Here is a 17,764-nt window from a genome sequence, read left to right as displayed (position 1 = left end):
CTTTGGAATGTCCCTGGCTCTTCTTGTGTAGTAGCTAGGTAGGGCTAGTCAGGAAATGGAAATGCCTTCCTTCTAGATGTCCCTGGGCCTTGATCCAGAAGAGTAAGTGCAAAGTCAGCAAAAATTGTTGCTATGAAGAGTAGTTGGTACTTCCTACATCAGCTCATAGTTTGGATTGCACTGCCAATAAAATCCACCTGAATTCTACCATGTGGAAAAGTTCCCAGTTCTTAGCTACTCCAGAGGTTTGTCTTCTGTGATTAAGAGGAGAGGGGGCGATCCTTTCTCATTTGTCTTTTGATGGACCAATTAATTTCTTTTCATGACAAAAGCACAAGGCCCATGATCTTCTAAATCTGAATTATGGTACTAAGACCTGTACATCACCTCTTCCACACTGTCCTTTTTCTTTTTCTGAGACTTGAAGGCAGCCTGGCTGGTAACAAGCCCCTTATGTAGATCAAAGGAATAGTACAGTTTATAGTTCTGGGATGTCTCATAGCTTAGGGAATATATTTAGGATTTCATAAGGAAAAAGGTTCACAAATATCATTTTCAAATGAAATTGATGAAGTCCCACTATAGCTGGATATAATATACCTTTGGCTTAGATTTTCAATGTATAATGAAGTTTGAATAATTTATTGACTGTATTCCTGTTAAGATGTAGAAGTCTATACAATAGGCTATATAAAAGGGAAAAAAAATCCCTTTTCCTCTCATTTTGAAAGTGCCTAATTTACAATTACAGATTATAAGAACTATAATATATGACTGTGTGATGCCGTGTAAATAGTTGCTTTTTTATTTTTAGAATTATAGGCAATTGTGTTAAAAACTTGAATGCTTTCTCCTGAAACCTGATTGTATCCTTTATATGCTTGTAACTATTAATTAAAAAATAATATTGAAAGGTAAATTTACAATATGCACGGCTGCTTTAAATGTAAAGAATTTCTCCCTAGATACACAAGACGAAAAGGAAAGGACTGAAAAATACAGAGCCTTCATCCGTACTCTTCCAGGGGTCAACAGAGCGACACTGGCAGCTGTAATTGAGCACCTTTACAGGTAGGTGGACTCCTGAAACTTTGGAGCATTTTAAAGCATGACCACTGTCAAGATGTTAGTTTCTTTGAAACTTGAACTTGTGTCGCTGAACTTCCCTGTCTTACGTGAAAACTTACAAATCCAAGGAACTGTTACTTTACCCTACATTTTTTGTAATTAAGTATATTTACAGTTGAGTGTGTTGGGGATGTTCTTAAATAAGTAAGAAATGATTGTATACAGCACTCCTCGGCATTCTGTTAATAAGCAGGACATTTAAAACTTTTTTGAGCCCGAAATTGGAGAAGAAATTGATTTTCTCGTGATACTCTATAAACATAGATAAATTACACAGACCTGTTTCTGTCTATACTATGTGAGGACAAATGTTTAAATACAGAACTTTGTAACATGATGCAGGGAGCTATGGAGGAATGATTGAATGACTTCATACTGAAGGGCTGGAGTCCTATATTAGGGAGAATTCTGAGAATACAATATTTTCATTTGTGAACTTTATAAACTTGTGATATAGCTTTTTTTTTTTAGTAAAAGTAGCTGATTTATAGATAAGATTTAGAAATATTCCACAATGCTTTATCTTTGCCAGCCAGATATTCTCTTGTAACATGTAAATTATTACTATAAAATGATTTTTAGGGTTTTTGTTTAGCTCCCAATTTTGTTTTTCTTTATTTGGTGGTTGGGATTGTGAATGTTATGCATGGTTCCATAGTGAGCTGTAGGCAAAACCTATAAAACATATATTCATATTGTATCACACACATAACTATATGAGATGCTAGGATAAAATTAAATATATAATTTTAGAATTAAGTAAGAGAAAATGAAGGAGTCAATATGTGCCAAAGTCCAAGGAATGTCGGCAGTTCAGGCAATTCTTCAGCATTAAAGAAATATATGAACTGGATATAAAACAAAGTGGTCACAGCTACTAGGGAGCTTGTAAAGAAGAATTGCTTGAGCCCAGGAGTTCAGGGACATCCTGAGAACTAGAGACATTGTATAAACAAGCAAGCAAGCAAGCAAGCAAGCAAGCAAGCAAGCAAGCAAGCAAGCAAGCAAAAGACTAAAGAGAAACCCAATGCATAGGTAGAATGTATCTTCTGAGGCATAGGAGTACTAGGTAACCAGAACAGTTTCCTGGCAGGAAGTTATGAAAGACTTTGTCAGTTGTATACACTGTTCGGACTTTATAAGAAATGACTGATATAATCTGGCTTAGCACAGTATCTCCTGGGAAGGGAGCATCTGGGAAGAGACAGAGAAGTCTAATTGGGAAACATTTCCCTGGGCTCTGATGAGAAGGTCAGGGTAAGACTCTGAGAAGACTGGTTATGAAATACCAGGTAACAACAACATCTCAGTATCAAGAAGTAAAGAAAACAATCTGCCATGTACACAGTTTATTCCAGACATTAAGGTAATCAGAGAAACTAAGTGCATTGACAGCTAAAGAGGTCCACAGAGGGATGGTATTACTGAAGAAGGCTCAAGAATGTCAGGAATTGGGTAATGTCATCAAAAGTGTGAGTCACCTTGGATGCAGTTCAATACCTGCCCAAGATAACAACTCAACTTCTGCCATCGGTAGCAGCCACTTCCTCTCACCGTGTATTCATTATGTGCCACGGAGTGATTAAAGCAAGAGTCTCTTCCTGAGATGCTGGTATTCTAGGAACAGGGATAAATTTTCTAGATATTTACAGTCTAGTGTGATAAAAGTGCAGAAGTGGTGTGGAGGAGCGCTTGCAATTGTTACCTCTTCCTTTATTAAATTCTAGTTCCTTTTTCATCTTGTAAATCATCTGTGATGACTGCAGTTTCTTTATCCAATCTCTGCTGTGAAGTTTTGCATTTTATTATGGATTTCTGACATTATCATATATATTACTACCGTGTTTACTCCTTTTTGCATGCATCTAGTAGACTCTATAGTCTATATACACAGGAGCACCTCTCTCAATCAGGAATAGTTTGCTCTTTCTTGGTGTGTGTGTGTCCCCATCCATGTCCAATGTAATTAAGTTAAGAGTCATGCAGCTGCTCTATATTCAGTTAGTGAAAATTCAATAGAGATCATGAACAGGCACTTGTACTTGTATTTCTCCTCGACATTTTTATCCTTGTAAGTGTCCCTTGTGGAGGTTACTGCTGTTATGAAGCACTTTTAACTTATAAGGGTGAATATTTAAAATGCCCTTTCTGGTACCCAAAGGTTGTAGCTGACTGATTAGAAGAATTAATTATCTTGTCAATATATATTTATTTTAGAAAGGCATTTTCGGGGGCTGAAGAGATAGCTCAGCAATTAAAATCACATATTGATCATTCAGATGACTCAGGTTCCATTACCAGCACACACATGACAGCTCAGAATCATCTGTAACTCCGGTTCCTGGAGATTCAATGCCTCTTCTGCTCTCTGTGGGCACCAGATACACAAATGGTGCACATAGATACATGTAGGCAAACACCCATAAAGGAAAACACATTAATAAATAATAATGGCATTCTTACTAGTATCTAAGATAAGGATAGCTGTATTTATTAATTATGCTTTTGCTCTTTTAGAGTTAATGATAACCTTCTTTGAATAACTGGATGAATACCTGTTGTGAAAGGACTTGAGAAGTCATAAAGAACCATTTAGATTTTATTCTGTTAAAGGGAACGTTGTTGTCTCATCAAGTCTAGTTTATCATAGCAGCCCCTCTGATGGGATTCACTGGTTAATGAAAAATAAATAACCAGGAAACGGTTTCTTTGGCTCTGATGTGAAGCTAAAAGTATATGTACTTAGCTGATGGTGCACTTTGTGGAAAAATGTAACCTTTGCCTGTGAACTGGAAACTGTCATTACAAGTCCAGCAAGTCCCTGTAGAGCCTGTATTATCCTGACTTCCTGCGCTTCCTCTTCTCTCGTTTATGATGCAGCCACATACGTCGTTTCAAACTGGGACTTACACATGTTTGTGCTCTGGGCATGGGTTGTTCATTGGTTGCAACTGTTTGTATACAGTCGTCAGTCTCTGAACACCAGGCACTGGTCCTTTTAACAGTAATTTTGCTTCTGTTCTTAACTAGGCTGTAAATGTCTTTTAATCCCCACTGCACCTTTTATTTCAAAGAGCTTCATACTGTGTGTGTATGTGTGTGTATAAGTTTAAAAATGATAACTGAGGATTTTAGCTTATGTTTCTATGAAGTTCTTGAATACAAGTATGTCATAATGAGATATACTTTCCCCTAACAGGGTTCAGAAATGCTCAGAAATCAATCACATGAATGCCCATAACTTGGCATTGGTCTTTTCATCCTGCTTATTTCAAACTAAGGGACAAACTAGCGAAGAAGTCAATGTAATTGAAGATCTAATTAATAATTACGTTGAAATATTTGAGGTAAGAATTCTAAACCCTCCCCTTGTTACAATGGGTTAGGCATCACAGCTTGCCGAACATGGTGCCTATTTCAGGACGTTACTCACAGGTCCTTGTGAATATTTAAAAAATAGGGACCTTGAAGGATAGTTTGGTTTGAAGGTTTTAGATATAACTGAATTTGAAAACAGTAACCATTTATTTAAATGTAGCAGCTTTTAAATATTTTCACCATCTGTTGTCTGTTGGACAGCATACTATTTACAGGGTTTGTGTGTGTGTTTTCTTTTCACTGTGTATATGCATTAAGTATGTCTACTGAGAGGTGTGAAGTTATGTGTTTAACAAATTCAGTGATCAACAAAAGCCTGTTAAATGCTGCTATTGAAATCACTCTGTTTTTTTTTCTCTTTTTCTTTTTTCTTTTTTTTAATGTGCTCCAATTGGAGGACAAGTATGACACATTGTCTTATGGCTTTTACTGAGTCCTCACTTGTATTTATTTCACTTTTCAGTTTGCGGTTCTCTGGAGTGAGTATTCTTATTTTATTTTATTTTTTTTAGTAAACTATTAGAATAGTAATGTTTTTATGGTCTAAGGAAGATAAAATATGGGAAATAAGGATAGGCTTCAGTAATTTAGTAATGGAAGGTAAGAGTCCCTTCCACTGTATAAATAACACTCACACTCCCTTTTTGGTCTAGAGTGGTTCAGAGCTTGCTCAAATGATATTTTCTTGTATTCTGTGGGTACAGATGTGCCAGATGAAACCAGATGAGTTGGAGTGGCCATTTAGTAATCTTAAGAATTTTATATTTTTGTTACTATTTTTTAATTAATTTATTCTTCTCTCATATATTATATCCTGACCACAGTTTCCCCTCCCTTCTCTCCTTCAGACCCACCCCTCCTCTATTTCCCTTCAGAAAAGAACAGGCTTCCCATGGCTATCAACCGAACATGGCAGAACAAGATACAATAAGTCTAGGCACATACCCTCATATCCATCCTGGACGAGGCAATCCAGTAGGAGGAAAAGGATCCCAAGCATAGGAAGAAGAGCCAAAGACAGCCCTACTCCCTTGTGGGAGTCCCACAAGAACAAGCTCCACAACCATAGCGTATATGCAGAGGACCTAGGTCAGACCCATACTAGCTCCCTGATTGGTTGCTTCAGTCCCTATGAATGCCTATGAGCTCTGGATAGTTGATTTTCTGAGCCATATTCTTGTGTTGTTCTGGACCCCTCTGGCTCCTATAATTCTTCTTCCCCTCTTCTGTAGAATCTCCTCAGTTCTGTCTAATATTTCACTGTGGGTCTCTGCATCTGCTTCATCAGTTGCTGGATGAAGCCTCTCTGATGACAATTATGCTAGGTTCTAGTCCACTAATATAGCAGAATATCATTAGGAATCATTTCATTAACTTTTTTCCCCCACCAGTCATGTTTGGTTCCATCCTAGGCCTCTGGGCTATCCTCCAGCCTCTGGTTTGTGGCCCTTCAGGCAATGTTAGCCATGGGTCTCAGGTTGGATCCGTCAGTGGTTAGCCACTCCAACAATTTCTGTGCCACTTTTACCCCAGCACATCCTGCAGGCAGGACAAATTGTAGGTTAAAGGTTTTGTGTCTGGCTTGGTATCCCAGTCCCTCCACTGGAACCCTTGCTTATTGAGGCAAGGTTCAGGCTCGATATCCCCTATTACTAGGCATCTTCCTGGGGGCACTGTCATATATTCCAGGGAGTTTCCATTGCACTAGATTTCTACATCACCCCCAAGATACCCTCCCCCAAGTTCTAGTTATCACTCCCAGTATCCTCTCCTTTTCTATCTCCCCTGACACCTGATCACTTCTGTTTCTATCCCCACCTCCATGAAATCTATTCTATTTCCCCTTCCCAGGGAGATTCATGCATCCCCCTTGAGCCCTCCTTGTTATCTAGCCTTTCTGGGTCTGGGGATTATAACATAATTGTACATTACTTTACAGCTAATAGACTTATAAGTGAGTATATAACATGTTTGTACCATTCATTCGCCTGCAAATTTCATATCTTTTTTTTTTTAATAGCTGAGTAATAGTCGATTGGGTAAATGTATCACATTTTCTTTATCCAGTCTTCAGTTGAGGGGCATCTAGGTTGTTTTCATTTTCTGGCTATTATGAATAAAGCTGCTATGAGCAGAGTTGTGCATGTGTCAGTGTGGTAGGGTGGAGTGTCCTTGGGGTATATGCCCAGAAGTGAGACAGTTTTCCTTATTACAGGAAGACGAATGATTTTTACTAATATAACAGTTTGTACTGTAATTTCTAGGAGAGTTCATACCAGAATTGCCTTTTCATTGCTCTTTGGTCTCTTTTTCATTTCTTGCTGTTTGTCTATTGTTTTTGTTTTTTTGATCAACAACACCTTCTTTGAAATGATTTGATGCTGAGATAAACAAAAATAAATGTGGCTTTACATGCTCTCTTTATTATGTTAATAAAGCTAAATGGTTACCTTCATAGTGTTGTTGAACTTAAGTTTTTACTGAAAGTTTAATAAGCCCTTAAAGAGTATTTATATTTGAGTGATGAGTCTTGTTTCTCACCTGCAAGCAATTTCAGAAACTGTCCATGGGAACCTTTACCTATAAATCTCTATGGTTTTCCATGAGTAAACTCTACAGTCTGATGGGACATCATCAAAGCATGTTCTGAGCCCTATGAGGCTCTGTCCAGTTGGCTTCATGTTGCCCAAATTGTGGGGCACATGTGATTAAGATGATGATAATGATGGCCATCCTGGTCTTTTTGCAGTTTGTTGTTTATTTACATTCCTGAGGAGCTAGGTGAGAAAGAGCACCCTCGCTCTGTGTATTCTACATTATTAGAATATCCCAAATTATATTTTAAACAGGTTAAAGAAGACCAAGTCAAACAAATGGACATAGAAAATAGCTTTATAACCAAGTGGAAAGACACTCAAGTGAGTAGTAAGAGTTAGTCTCTAAAGACTTGAAAACAAAATGTTCGTAAATACATTTGTGGTGTGTGTTCAAGTTCCTATGCAAAGCCAAGTAACAGAGACTGAGGGAAGATTGGGGCAGGTCTGAAACTTGATGCATACATACAGAACGCATTAATATAACCTTAGATATTGAGGAAGCAATGGTTAATATTTACTAAAAACAAAACACCATTGGCTATGCCAGTGGCTTTCAAAAGAAGCATTTAAAGCCAAAGTAATACTAGACTAAATTGCAAAATCCTACAGCATAATGGTTTTTTCCCTTATGATTAGGGAAATATAAATGATTTCTCACATGCCTCTGCTCTGCATGCTCTCAGATGATTGTATTAATGAGACCGTTTCTAAGGTGACCTGTGCAATGCATACTAACTTTTGTCTTAAGTCTGCTTTTCTAAATCCTGTCTTGCTTTCCTAGTTACATTACTTTGGACTTGTGTGTTCAGGATGCACCAGGCTTTTTCTGGGTACCTTACCTTGTTTGATGAATTCCCTGGAACGTCTTAAGGTTGATCATTAATCATCTTCTGGTAACTAGGAATGATAATGGATTCAGGGTTTCACTGTGAATAATAGAAATGGGTCAAATGTACTCTGTTCATAATTGCACTCAGATAATGAGGCAAATTCCTGCTTATTAGTCAGACCCAAAGTTTGCTTAGTCCTGAAATGTCTGCTTCTAATTAAAGGAATCATTGCAGCTATCGTTCTACATGAAGCAAATGAGCACATGCTTAGATTCCCTTCAAACTAATACTGTGATATTAATTACTTAACAAATGATTCCCTCCATTTTGGCTGAAAGTAATTAATAAAACTTCCAGAGGAGTTAGGTATAACGCTAAACTAAAAATAATCTGGCTTATTATCAGTGCTTATAATGCTCACTTGGTGTGGATGTAAATCGGTCCTGAAATGAAGGATTTTGAGCTCGAAAGGAAATCTTTGACAATCTAATCTATATTGTTATTGCCCAAGTATCTGCTTCTTGTACTTTACAACAAAGAAAAAAAAAATCTTGGATGTCTTGGCATTGCCATAAGTAAAACAACCATATACAAAATAAGTTAATTGAGAAAGACAATAAAAATAATGTGGAAAATGGTTATTTCTGCTTGAGTCTTGCTTCAGTCTATCTCAAGTCCTGCTTGGAGCTCTTTTCTGAATGCTTCTGTCTTCCTCTTATTTTAATTCTTAGCTACTTAACTATTTAAGTACTTAGCGACTGGTTGGTCCACTTTGTATGTTCTGTGTGTTTGCCTTTTTAATTTTTAAAATATTTTCTTCTTGCTATGATGTTTATAAAAACAGTGAAAAGCAAAAATGTCAGCTATTTCTTTCTCCCTTGAAATTTTATGTAGAATCAAAACTGAGAAAGAAAAATTGGAAATAAGCTTTTCTATGCATATAGTGACAAAATAAGCAAGAGTATTCCTTCAAAGTACATTGTAATCTTTCTCTCTCAGTACATTTTAACCTTTCTTACTCATTAGATTTTAGATTTTTATGCTAAGGAAAATTTAACATCAGAATGATTATGTCTCAGAATATTTTTAAATTATTGGTGATAGATGTTTTCAGCGGTTATACAGTGGCATTCTGAAAAAAAAACAGTATACAAATTATTTTTTATATATTGATTTGATTATTTAGGTCTATTTTATTCCATTGGTCTACACTGTGCTGTCTTGTCCTTTTCTTTTTTAGTTCTAACTTCGCTTAGTCTCTGTTTGGGCAGGTAATGACCCAACAAAATGTTCTTAAATGCTTCCGTGAGGATAATAAAAACTAAGGCTTATCTTGCTTGTCTACCTTATTCTATTATTTTACTTTCCCTGTTTATAATTTCAGTGCAGCTTTGAGATAAAGTACTTCACCATTTCAGTGTTAGAATGTGTCAGCTGCATGAAAATTTACCAAGGTTTATTTTGTCTTTTGAGATGATGTCCACATGGATTAAGAGCTTTGCATATTCTGTGGCTCCTAGATGTTTGTTGTCAAAAGCAGCCTGTGTCCTTCCTAGAGTCATTGCTTCAGTATTTGAAGCTACTAAGGCCTTGACCATGGCATAAAAAACTCATACTGTGAATGTTGTTGCTAGCTATATCATTTGTTTAGAGTTTAAACTAGAAACTCTTGTCTGTAATCAAACACGTTTTGAAATAAATACCTAATAATGGTGAACAGAGGAATTGAGCCAATTTCAATGCTGTACATTTTTGAGAAGTGTGACAGGTATTTTGTAACTCTCTTAGGTGCTGTGTCTGTGATTTTTGTGACATACTTACATGTGCTATCTTCACTTCTGCCCTTTTCTAGGTGTCCCAGGCTGGAGACTTGTTAATCGAAGTATTTGTAGAAAGGAAGGAACCTGACTGTAGTATTATAATTCGGGTGAGTCCTAAGGAACAATATAAAGGGTTCTTTTGGAATCCTAAGAGCTGGTGTTCACTGACAAATTTTCTGGCATATTTTGATTTTTAGGTTCTCTTCAGTTCAAACAGTGACTGACAACAAGATTGATCTTTCCTATCAGTATCCTCTAGGAATTTGGTATTTTAATTATTTAGAATAGAGCATCGCCTGTGCATTAGTTAAGATTTTTCTATAGATGCCAGAAAATAAACTGAGCTCAAGTACTTGCTTCTGCCCTTTCTAAAATTTTAACATGAAGCAAATTATTTACCCTGATTTATCCTTCATCTTCTTAACTATAAAATGAGGAAAAATTACAGGATTAATATTAATATTTTATTAATATAAAAGTATGTAAACACATAGCAAATTATTTTCCAAATTACTGTTTAATAAGTACCTATTTTAGTATTATTAATGCCCAGTCTCATTTCCACTACTTCAACATTTAAACTTAAATATTAGGTAACTCTTCCTTTTCTTTGAGCTAAACTAAAAATAGATATTTTTCATAGTATTGTCATCTGTGACAATATTTCTTCTTTAGGGACAGGAGCAGTACTTTTTCATGTGCTTTCTTGCTAAGATGATTTTTCCTCTGTAAAGAGTGCACATTCTTCTGTGTAACAGAAATTCACTTTATTATATCTTTTAAAATCTAAGATGTTAAATATCCTGGAACTACTAACTTAGGTAATTCCAATGCTTATGTATTGTGACTATATGTCATGAGCTGCCTTGCATAGGACATGGAGCTGGAACATGATCATAGAGTCTATGATCAGATCTCAAGGGAGGCATTTTCTCTTCATTAGTCACATCGTAGTTCTTATGCTGAATGTGTAACTGTCATAATAATGAGTATTAAAAACTATTACAGATTAAATTACAGACTCAATCACTCAGGAAAAGTCTATTGTTTAATGCTAGAAGAGATAGAATACATGATTTAACTCTGCATATATATTATAAGAATATATATATATATATATACTCTTTAAAAGCATGTTTTAATTTTGTCTTTCTAATGAAGTCATATTCATTATTACAGTTATGCAAAGTTCTCCCATATTTCCTCATTGTCTTATAATAAAAAACTATGTAATTCCAAACAATCTCAAAAAGCAGAACAGAAGTAACTAACTACACAACAATAATCAAATAATCAGTACCATTTGCATATAACTTTGAGTGAAAAACCACATTGCTGTATTTATACCCTTGATTTTGACCTCAGGCCCTGGAGGCTGACGATATACCAAGTTTTGGGGAATGGAAAATGGGAATTGAAAGGCATCAGGGCACAGTGCAGAGACTTGGATCAGCATAAGCTAACCCTGATGTTCATTACACTGCTGTTTGCATTCTATAAATCAATGCTTTCCTGAGTGTGGAGTTCAAGGCATTTCTGCTGCTTATTTCACACATTTCATTTCTCACTAATTTTTAGTCCTTGAAGAAAGGGCTATATTTCTTTAAGAGAATCTTTTCAAGGCTGAAGAAATTGCTCATCAGTTAGGAGAAGTGACTGTTCTTCTTTAAGACCCTAGTTTGATTTCCAGAACCCACATGGTGACTCACACCATCTGTAACTCCAGTTCTGGGGAATCTGAAAACCCTCTTCTTACCTCAGAGGGCATCAGATGTTCCAGTGGTATGCAAGCATACATGGAGGAAAAGCATCCAAACCCATAACATAATAAAGTCACATTTAAAATATTTTAGAGCAAGGCAGATTGGAAGCATCATGGAATTTTCACCTGCTATTTCCATTGCTACATGTTCTCCACTTTTACTGGATGCTGAGATCCAATGGAAGTTGACAATTCTTTGTGAACCTCCAAATAGAAAAGAAATATACTTCATCGTGTAATTAATATAGTTCATAAATTAAACCCCAAATTTCATGAAGATAGAATAAGTGAGTTACCTATAATGGTACACACACACACACACACACACACACACACACACACACACACACGCATGCACAAAATATGGACAGATGAGCAAATCTAAGAAATTTTTAAGTTAGGATATTCATCCAAACTAAGTTATAGTTGCAGTGTTCTAATTATTAATATGTCTGCTGCTTAACATTATCTCTAAATTCTAACTAAAGAAACCTCTGTTGTTTTTTTAATAATATACAGTCAGGATTGGCAACATCCCAGAAATCCTAAGTCCCTGAAAAGGTGATATGCTCATAGAGTGGCCTCTAACTTTGAGATGCTTGTGGATCTGTGCCCCAGGCCGGCACTGCAGATTCTACTGGATCCTGAAATACTAGCTTGAATGTACTCTGTATGTTGGTATGCCACCATCTGTCACTTGGCATTGCAGTGAACACCACAGGCACTAAAACCCCTGGGCTTCTTGGCATGGCAGATACTGTTTAATCATCTTCATATTATTTAGGGTTCAGACTGAATAATACAAGTAACTATACACTCTTGATTATGGAAAGAAAAACGAAAAGTTTTCCTGTGAGAAAATTATCAGACTTATCTGATGAGGTGTTTGTGTATGTGTAAGTGTGTGTGTGTGTGTGTGTGTGTGTGTGTGTGTAGAGAGAGAGAGAGAGAAAGAGATTGACGATGTATATCTTGTTTGAGTGCCTAGTTGCTTACTAAAAAAAATAATTCTCCCCAATGTTTCTATATTACAATATATCTTTGACTTGACATTACAGTGTGTTTTCTGGAGAAAAAAATATAACTGTTTTCTTTTCTATGTTCTTGGAGAATCATCAGATGGGGAACCTGATTAGCACAAGACTACTTCTGTGTCAGACATCTTTGAAGACATATTCCTTCTCTTACAGATATCTCCTGTAATGGAAGCTGAAGAATTAACTAATGATATATTAGCAATAAAAAACATTGTTCCTACTAAAGGTGATATTTGGGCCACATTTGAAGTCATTGAAAATGAAGAGCTAGGTGAGTGGCTTTCTTACTAGAGATTCTTAAATTCCTTACAGAATGAAGTATACTTCGTGACAAGCCATTACTAACATTTGCTGTTTTCCTAAAGATTCGTATCTCATTGTGAATTCATTTCTACCTCTGTGCCCATTGACATATGTTATCACCACTTGAGGTTGACATCCTATGATGTTGCTCATCAGAATAATTAATTCTTCCATTAATTATATAAATCAGTATAAAGCCTTAGGTATCTTTGTTGCTGCCTTATCAAATAATGGTTTTGTTCATAAGGACAAGCAGTTTGATTAATAACAATATTCTACATGTCACCTCCCCAACACTTCATCTCTGTATGGTCTATATTTAGTAAGAACAAAGGATACATTTTTAAAAGATTATTGCTCACTCCAAATCAAATTTTTTAGCTCTAGCAGAAACCTCTCTTTTGGCTGTTTCAGTCTCTTCTGTCATCAATGTATCACTTTGTCATCTTTCCTCCCAAATAAGCTGAAGAGTAAAGAAACCATTTCAAACACCTTGACTCCCTGGTTGCCAAGTGCTGAATAAGCTTAACATTCTAATGACACCATTTGGTTTTAAAGACCTCTAGGAGACAAAATAAGGTGCAGAATTTCATTGTACCTTGACCATCTGTCTAGCTGATACCTACTAAGGTCTTGGGACCCTTTCAAGTATAGCTGTCAAACTGCCAAAAGGAAAACCTTGCCACCCACAAGCTCAAGATAAAAATTAAAATTCAATGTTGAACTACCCCAGGGTGCATTGTTTGGAATATTGAAGTCAGCATTAAAATGGAAGGGGATTAGTATGCATTCCTTCATCACTCCATCTTGATATTTTTATTCATCTGACTTTTTTCATGCATAATTCCTTAAAAATTAATGGGACTTACAATATGATATTGTCAATATGTCAGGTCAAGATACCGTATCCCCTAGTGTTTGGGTGTCAGTTCTCAGTATCTCCCTTCCTTAGACTCTATCCCCACCGGACAGAACTTCTCTGGCAAGTGACTCCTGTGACCCCCAACTATGAGACTCAGCAGACCTGCTTCCAGCCTCACTCTAGCTGACATTCTGTGCCATCGATTGCTACTGACCTTTCCTTTTTCCTGTGGTGATATCCAGTCTATTTTCGGTGCCGCTTCCGTGTTCTTCTTGGTTCTTCAATTGTTCCATCAAATTTATACTTTCTTTCTCTTCTGTCAGTTGTTACAAATTGTATTTGTTGTTATGAATTTTCTTCCGTTATCCTATTTTTACATATTCTTTGTGCTTGACTAGCATTGGGAGATGGCAGTTTTCACGTGTGTCTTTGTTATTGTCCACCGCAGCCCACCATCGGCCTCCTGATTGTCTCCTTTAGAGTCTAGACCTAGAGAGTCTCTACATTGATGCTCACACTACCTGGCTTAATAAATGTTTTGTGGGGGAGGTAGATAATATATCTTTGGTTTAATTTGGTTTTGCCTCTATTTTCCAACACTGTGCATTAAAAAATAATAGCCTTAATTTTAAAATTTAAAATTTAAATTTAAAATCTTGACTAAATAAAGCATAGTATATAACCATATGATCTATATGTTGCTGGTTGGTCTTTGGTCTGTTTGGGGGGGGCTGCCACCCAGCTCCCAAATAAACCACACATGGAAGCTTATTATTAATTATGAACACCTGGCCTTAGCTTGGCTTAGTTTCTAGCCAGCTTTCTTTATCTTAAATTATCCTGACTACCTTTCTTCTCTGGGCTTTTCCGGTTCTCTTACTTCTGTAAATCTTAGTCTTACTCTGTGGCTTGCTGTGTAGCTGGGTGGCTGGCCCCTAGAGCCCCCCTCCTTCTCTGGCTGCTATATCATAGATCTCCTCCCAGTTTTCTCCTTCTATGTATACTCTGTGCCTGCCTGCCCTGCCTATCCTTTCTCCTGCCTTGCTATTGGCCAGTTCTTTATTAGAACATCAGGTGTTTTACACAGGCACAGTAACACAGCTTCACAGAGTTAAACAAATGCAACATAAACAAAAGTAGCACTCCTTAAAATAATATTCTACTACATCTAGATTCTTTTTTTCTTAAAGAAATCACTTTGATTCCCATCCTCATTATGTTTTTGGATAAAATATGTCTATTGACACTATTGCCAAGATTAACTGGATAAGTCACAAACCGGGTTGTATTGTTCCATTGTTAAAAATCATCTTTTCATCGCTTCCTCATTCCCTGATTATCCCATCATTTTGACCTTCCACGACATTTCCAGACATGGATAAAGTATGCACAAGTTCTTTGCCAGGATGAAGTATTAATACTCCCTGTTACTGTTATCAATGGAGTCCTCACTTCTATCCTGAACTTACAACCTTAACCTATATTATTGACATTTTAAAATATACTCTGGTCTTGTGTGATAGAGACCAAAATGCCTGTTAATTTCTGTTTATTGCATGATAGGTCTCTATTATCCTTCTCCAGACATTTCCAAATTCTCCCCACAAATCAATTCCACAGGCTTCTGACTCATGTGTGAGCTGTGATCATGCCTATGACCCATTTTTTCCCTGTTGAATTTCCATTCATCAGCTTTCTGGCATTATAACAAATGTCTGTGATAAACCATGTAAATGGAGAAGAGAGTTCTTTTGTCTCACCACTCAGATGTTTCAGTGTGTGTTTTGTTGACCTGTGGTCCTGTGTGGGATAAAACATCCTGGTGGGGAGTGTGAAGCAGGGAAAAGCTGCTTGTTACTTGATAGTGAGGAAGCAAAGAGATAAAGTCTAGGTCTCAATCTCTCCTTCAAGAACATGCCCCAATGAGCTAGCATCCTTCCCTTACAGAACACTGGACACAGGTTCCACTATACCCTCAGAGCACCATAGGCCCTGACCAAATCTTCAACATATGAACTTTGGAGTTCATTCAGAACTTAAACTGTACCAGAGAGGTTCTTTTTTTTTTTTTATTTGTTTGTTTTTGTTTTGTCTCCATCAGCAACTGCTCTGTTTTAAACAATGCTGTGTTTTTAGTACTTAACCACAAACTGATCTTACCCTCTCTGTATGTTCTGTAATTGTCAAAGAATTATCTGCTTGAGGAGCTCATTTAAGTAGACTTCACTGAGGATTTTGGTTTTATGAAGCAAGTACTTTCTGTGCAGCAATATGATAGCAAAATATTTCCTTTTCCCTTATAAATACTATGGTATGGAAGATCTATGTGGTTTTATTAATATGATTTCAAGCTCTTCGCCTCACCTATATGTTTCCTAAGTTTGGCCTAAAGAATTAGAGTGGAAATGCCATCATCATTTGTGAAAACCTCTGCTACCAATGGCAGACGTTTAATGACAGCAGCTGTTATTTCCAATGAAAATTCACTAGCTTTCCTATTGAACTAAGTAGATGAGGCTCATTCTCTGCACATGATTTTAAACAGTTGATGACATTTTAATTTTTACTTCCTTCCTTACCTGTTCTCTTTTTACACTGATTTTTTTGTCAATATACAGGAAGTAGACAGTATGAAGTGCTATTTCTAGATAATGACCTGCTTCCACATGTTACATGCCCTATCCTGTGTAATCTGCCATGACGTAAGGCTGCAAGCATCACCATCAACAAACATATATTTGTAACATTTATATTTTAACAGTGTTTGATACCTCAATCCATTTTTGATGCTTTTCATTCCTTTCTTAAATTGGAAATTTGTGTCATTTTACAATTGTAGTGTTTGACGGTCTGTAATATTTAATCTCTTCATTTACAACTCTGTTTTTTATCTAGAAAATTGAATTTGCAAGGTTATCCTCCTCCTCCATTATTTCATACAGTGATCCTGATCAGAAAAAATACACTTAAAGTTTTTGACAAGAATTAATTATCTACCCATTAACAAGCCTATGTGTCTGCTGTAACACATTTCAGTATAGTGAGAACACAGTTCCATCAATATGGAATCTACTTATAATTGAGTGTACTAGTAACCCTCTTTGGTATAAGTCTTCTGAAAATTGGAAATCTCATTACCAATTCTATTCCATGGCTCATACCCTAGTCTAGTAACTCTGTTATACCTGCCTTGTCATGCCTACTGCTTAATCATCATTTTCCTTGGATGTAATGTTGAAACTACTGCTGCTATTTCTTTACCAGTGAAAGGAAGAAAGGCAAACTTTTTTTTTTTGCTTATATTGTATTATTTTGGACTCAAAAACATCTTTATTCCCTCTTACCACCCAAAAATTACATATGAGAAACCATCATGGGAGATTTACATAATTGATGGAAATCAACCTAAAGATTGAACTTAAAATATCAGGGCTTAAAGTGCAGTAGGTTTAGGATTCAAATCTCTGGTTCTCGCCTTAACTCCTTAGATGACTAGGCAAAAGGAGTAAGTTCTGTGAAATGTCATTTTACATATAAAGTAAGAAGATTAATAATGGATACTGATGTTGTTGGTTGGTCTTTGGTCTTTTTTGGGGAACCCTCCAACCAGCTCCCAAATAAGAACACACGGAGGCTTATCAATACTTAACGAATGCCTGGCTTTAGTTTGGCCTAGTGTCCAGACAGCTTTCCTTATCTTATTCCATCTACCTTTTGCCTCTGGGCTTTTCCTGTTCTCTTACTTCCATACATCTTACTCTTACTCCATGGCTAGCTGGTTGTGTAGCTGTGTGGCTGGCCCCTGGAGTCCTCCTCCTTCTCCAGCTCTCAGCTCTCTCCTCCCAATTTTCTCCTTCTATATATACTCTCTTGCCTTGCTATTAGCCAGTTCTTTATTAGACCTTCAGGTGTTTTACACAGGCTCAGTAACACAGCTTCATAGAGTTAAACAAACAACATAAGCAAAAGTAACACACCTTAAAATAATATTCTACTACATACTTGAAGAGTGCAGTTGGGAGGATGTAGGCAATAATTGATATATTG

At 36.5% G+C, this 17,764-nt stretch overlaps 1 protein-coding gene and 1 long non-coding RNA gene across 5 annotated transcripts in view; one reads left to right on the top strand and one right to left on the bottom strand.

The window, feature by feature from the left end:
* Arap2 (ArfGAP with RhoGAP domain, ankyrin repeat and PH domain 2) overlaps positions 1-17,764 on the top strand; it is a 179,670-nt gene that overhangs the window by 130,065 nt on the left and 31,841 nt on the right. Inside the window, exons 22-26 of one of the 2 annotated variants that reach the window (XM_059275891.1) lie at positions 966-1,071; positions 4,328-4,475; positions 7,356-7,424; positions 9,786-9,860; positions 12,706-12,823. In XM_059275891.1, the coding sequence (XP_059131874.1) occupies positions 966-1,071; positions 4,328-4,475; positions 7,356-7,424; positions 9,786-9,860; positions 12,706-12,823 (516 nt within the window). The remainder of the gene's footprint in view (positions 1-965; positions 1,072-4,327; positions 4,476-7,355; positions 7,425-9,785; positions 9,861-12,705; positions 12,824-17,764) is intronic. The other variant, XM_059275892.1, reaches the window with a different exon arrangement.
* Positions 3,318-13,357, bottom strand: LOC131921196 (uncharacterized). Of its 3 annotated transcripts, none has more exons than XR_009381887.1 (5): positions 13,218-13,357; positions 11,510-11,719; positions 9,755-9,867; positions 7,943-8,029; positions 3,318-3,496 (listed from the first exon to the last, which is right to left on the bottom strand). It is a non-coding gene; the product is annotated as an uncharacterized LOC131921196 (long non-coding RNA). The 3 variants fall into 3 exon arrangements; XR_009381889.1 differs by having other exon boundaries at positions 7,943-8,000; XR_009381888.1 differs by lacking the exon at positions 11,510-11,719.

This window comes from Peromyscus eremicus, chromosome 10, assembly GCF_949786415.1.
Source record: "Peromyscus eremicus chromosome 10, PerEre_H2_v1, whole genome shotgun sequence".
Taxonomy (NCBI): domain Eukaryota; kingdom Metazoa; phylum Chordata; class Mammalia; order Rodentia; family Cricetidae; genus Peromyscus; species Peromyscus eremicus.
The sequence above is the reverse complement of the archived record's forward strand: the minus strand, read 5'-3'. Positions and strand labels throughout refer to the sequence as shown.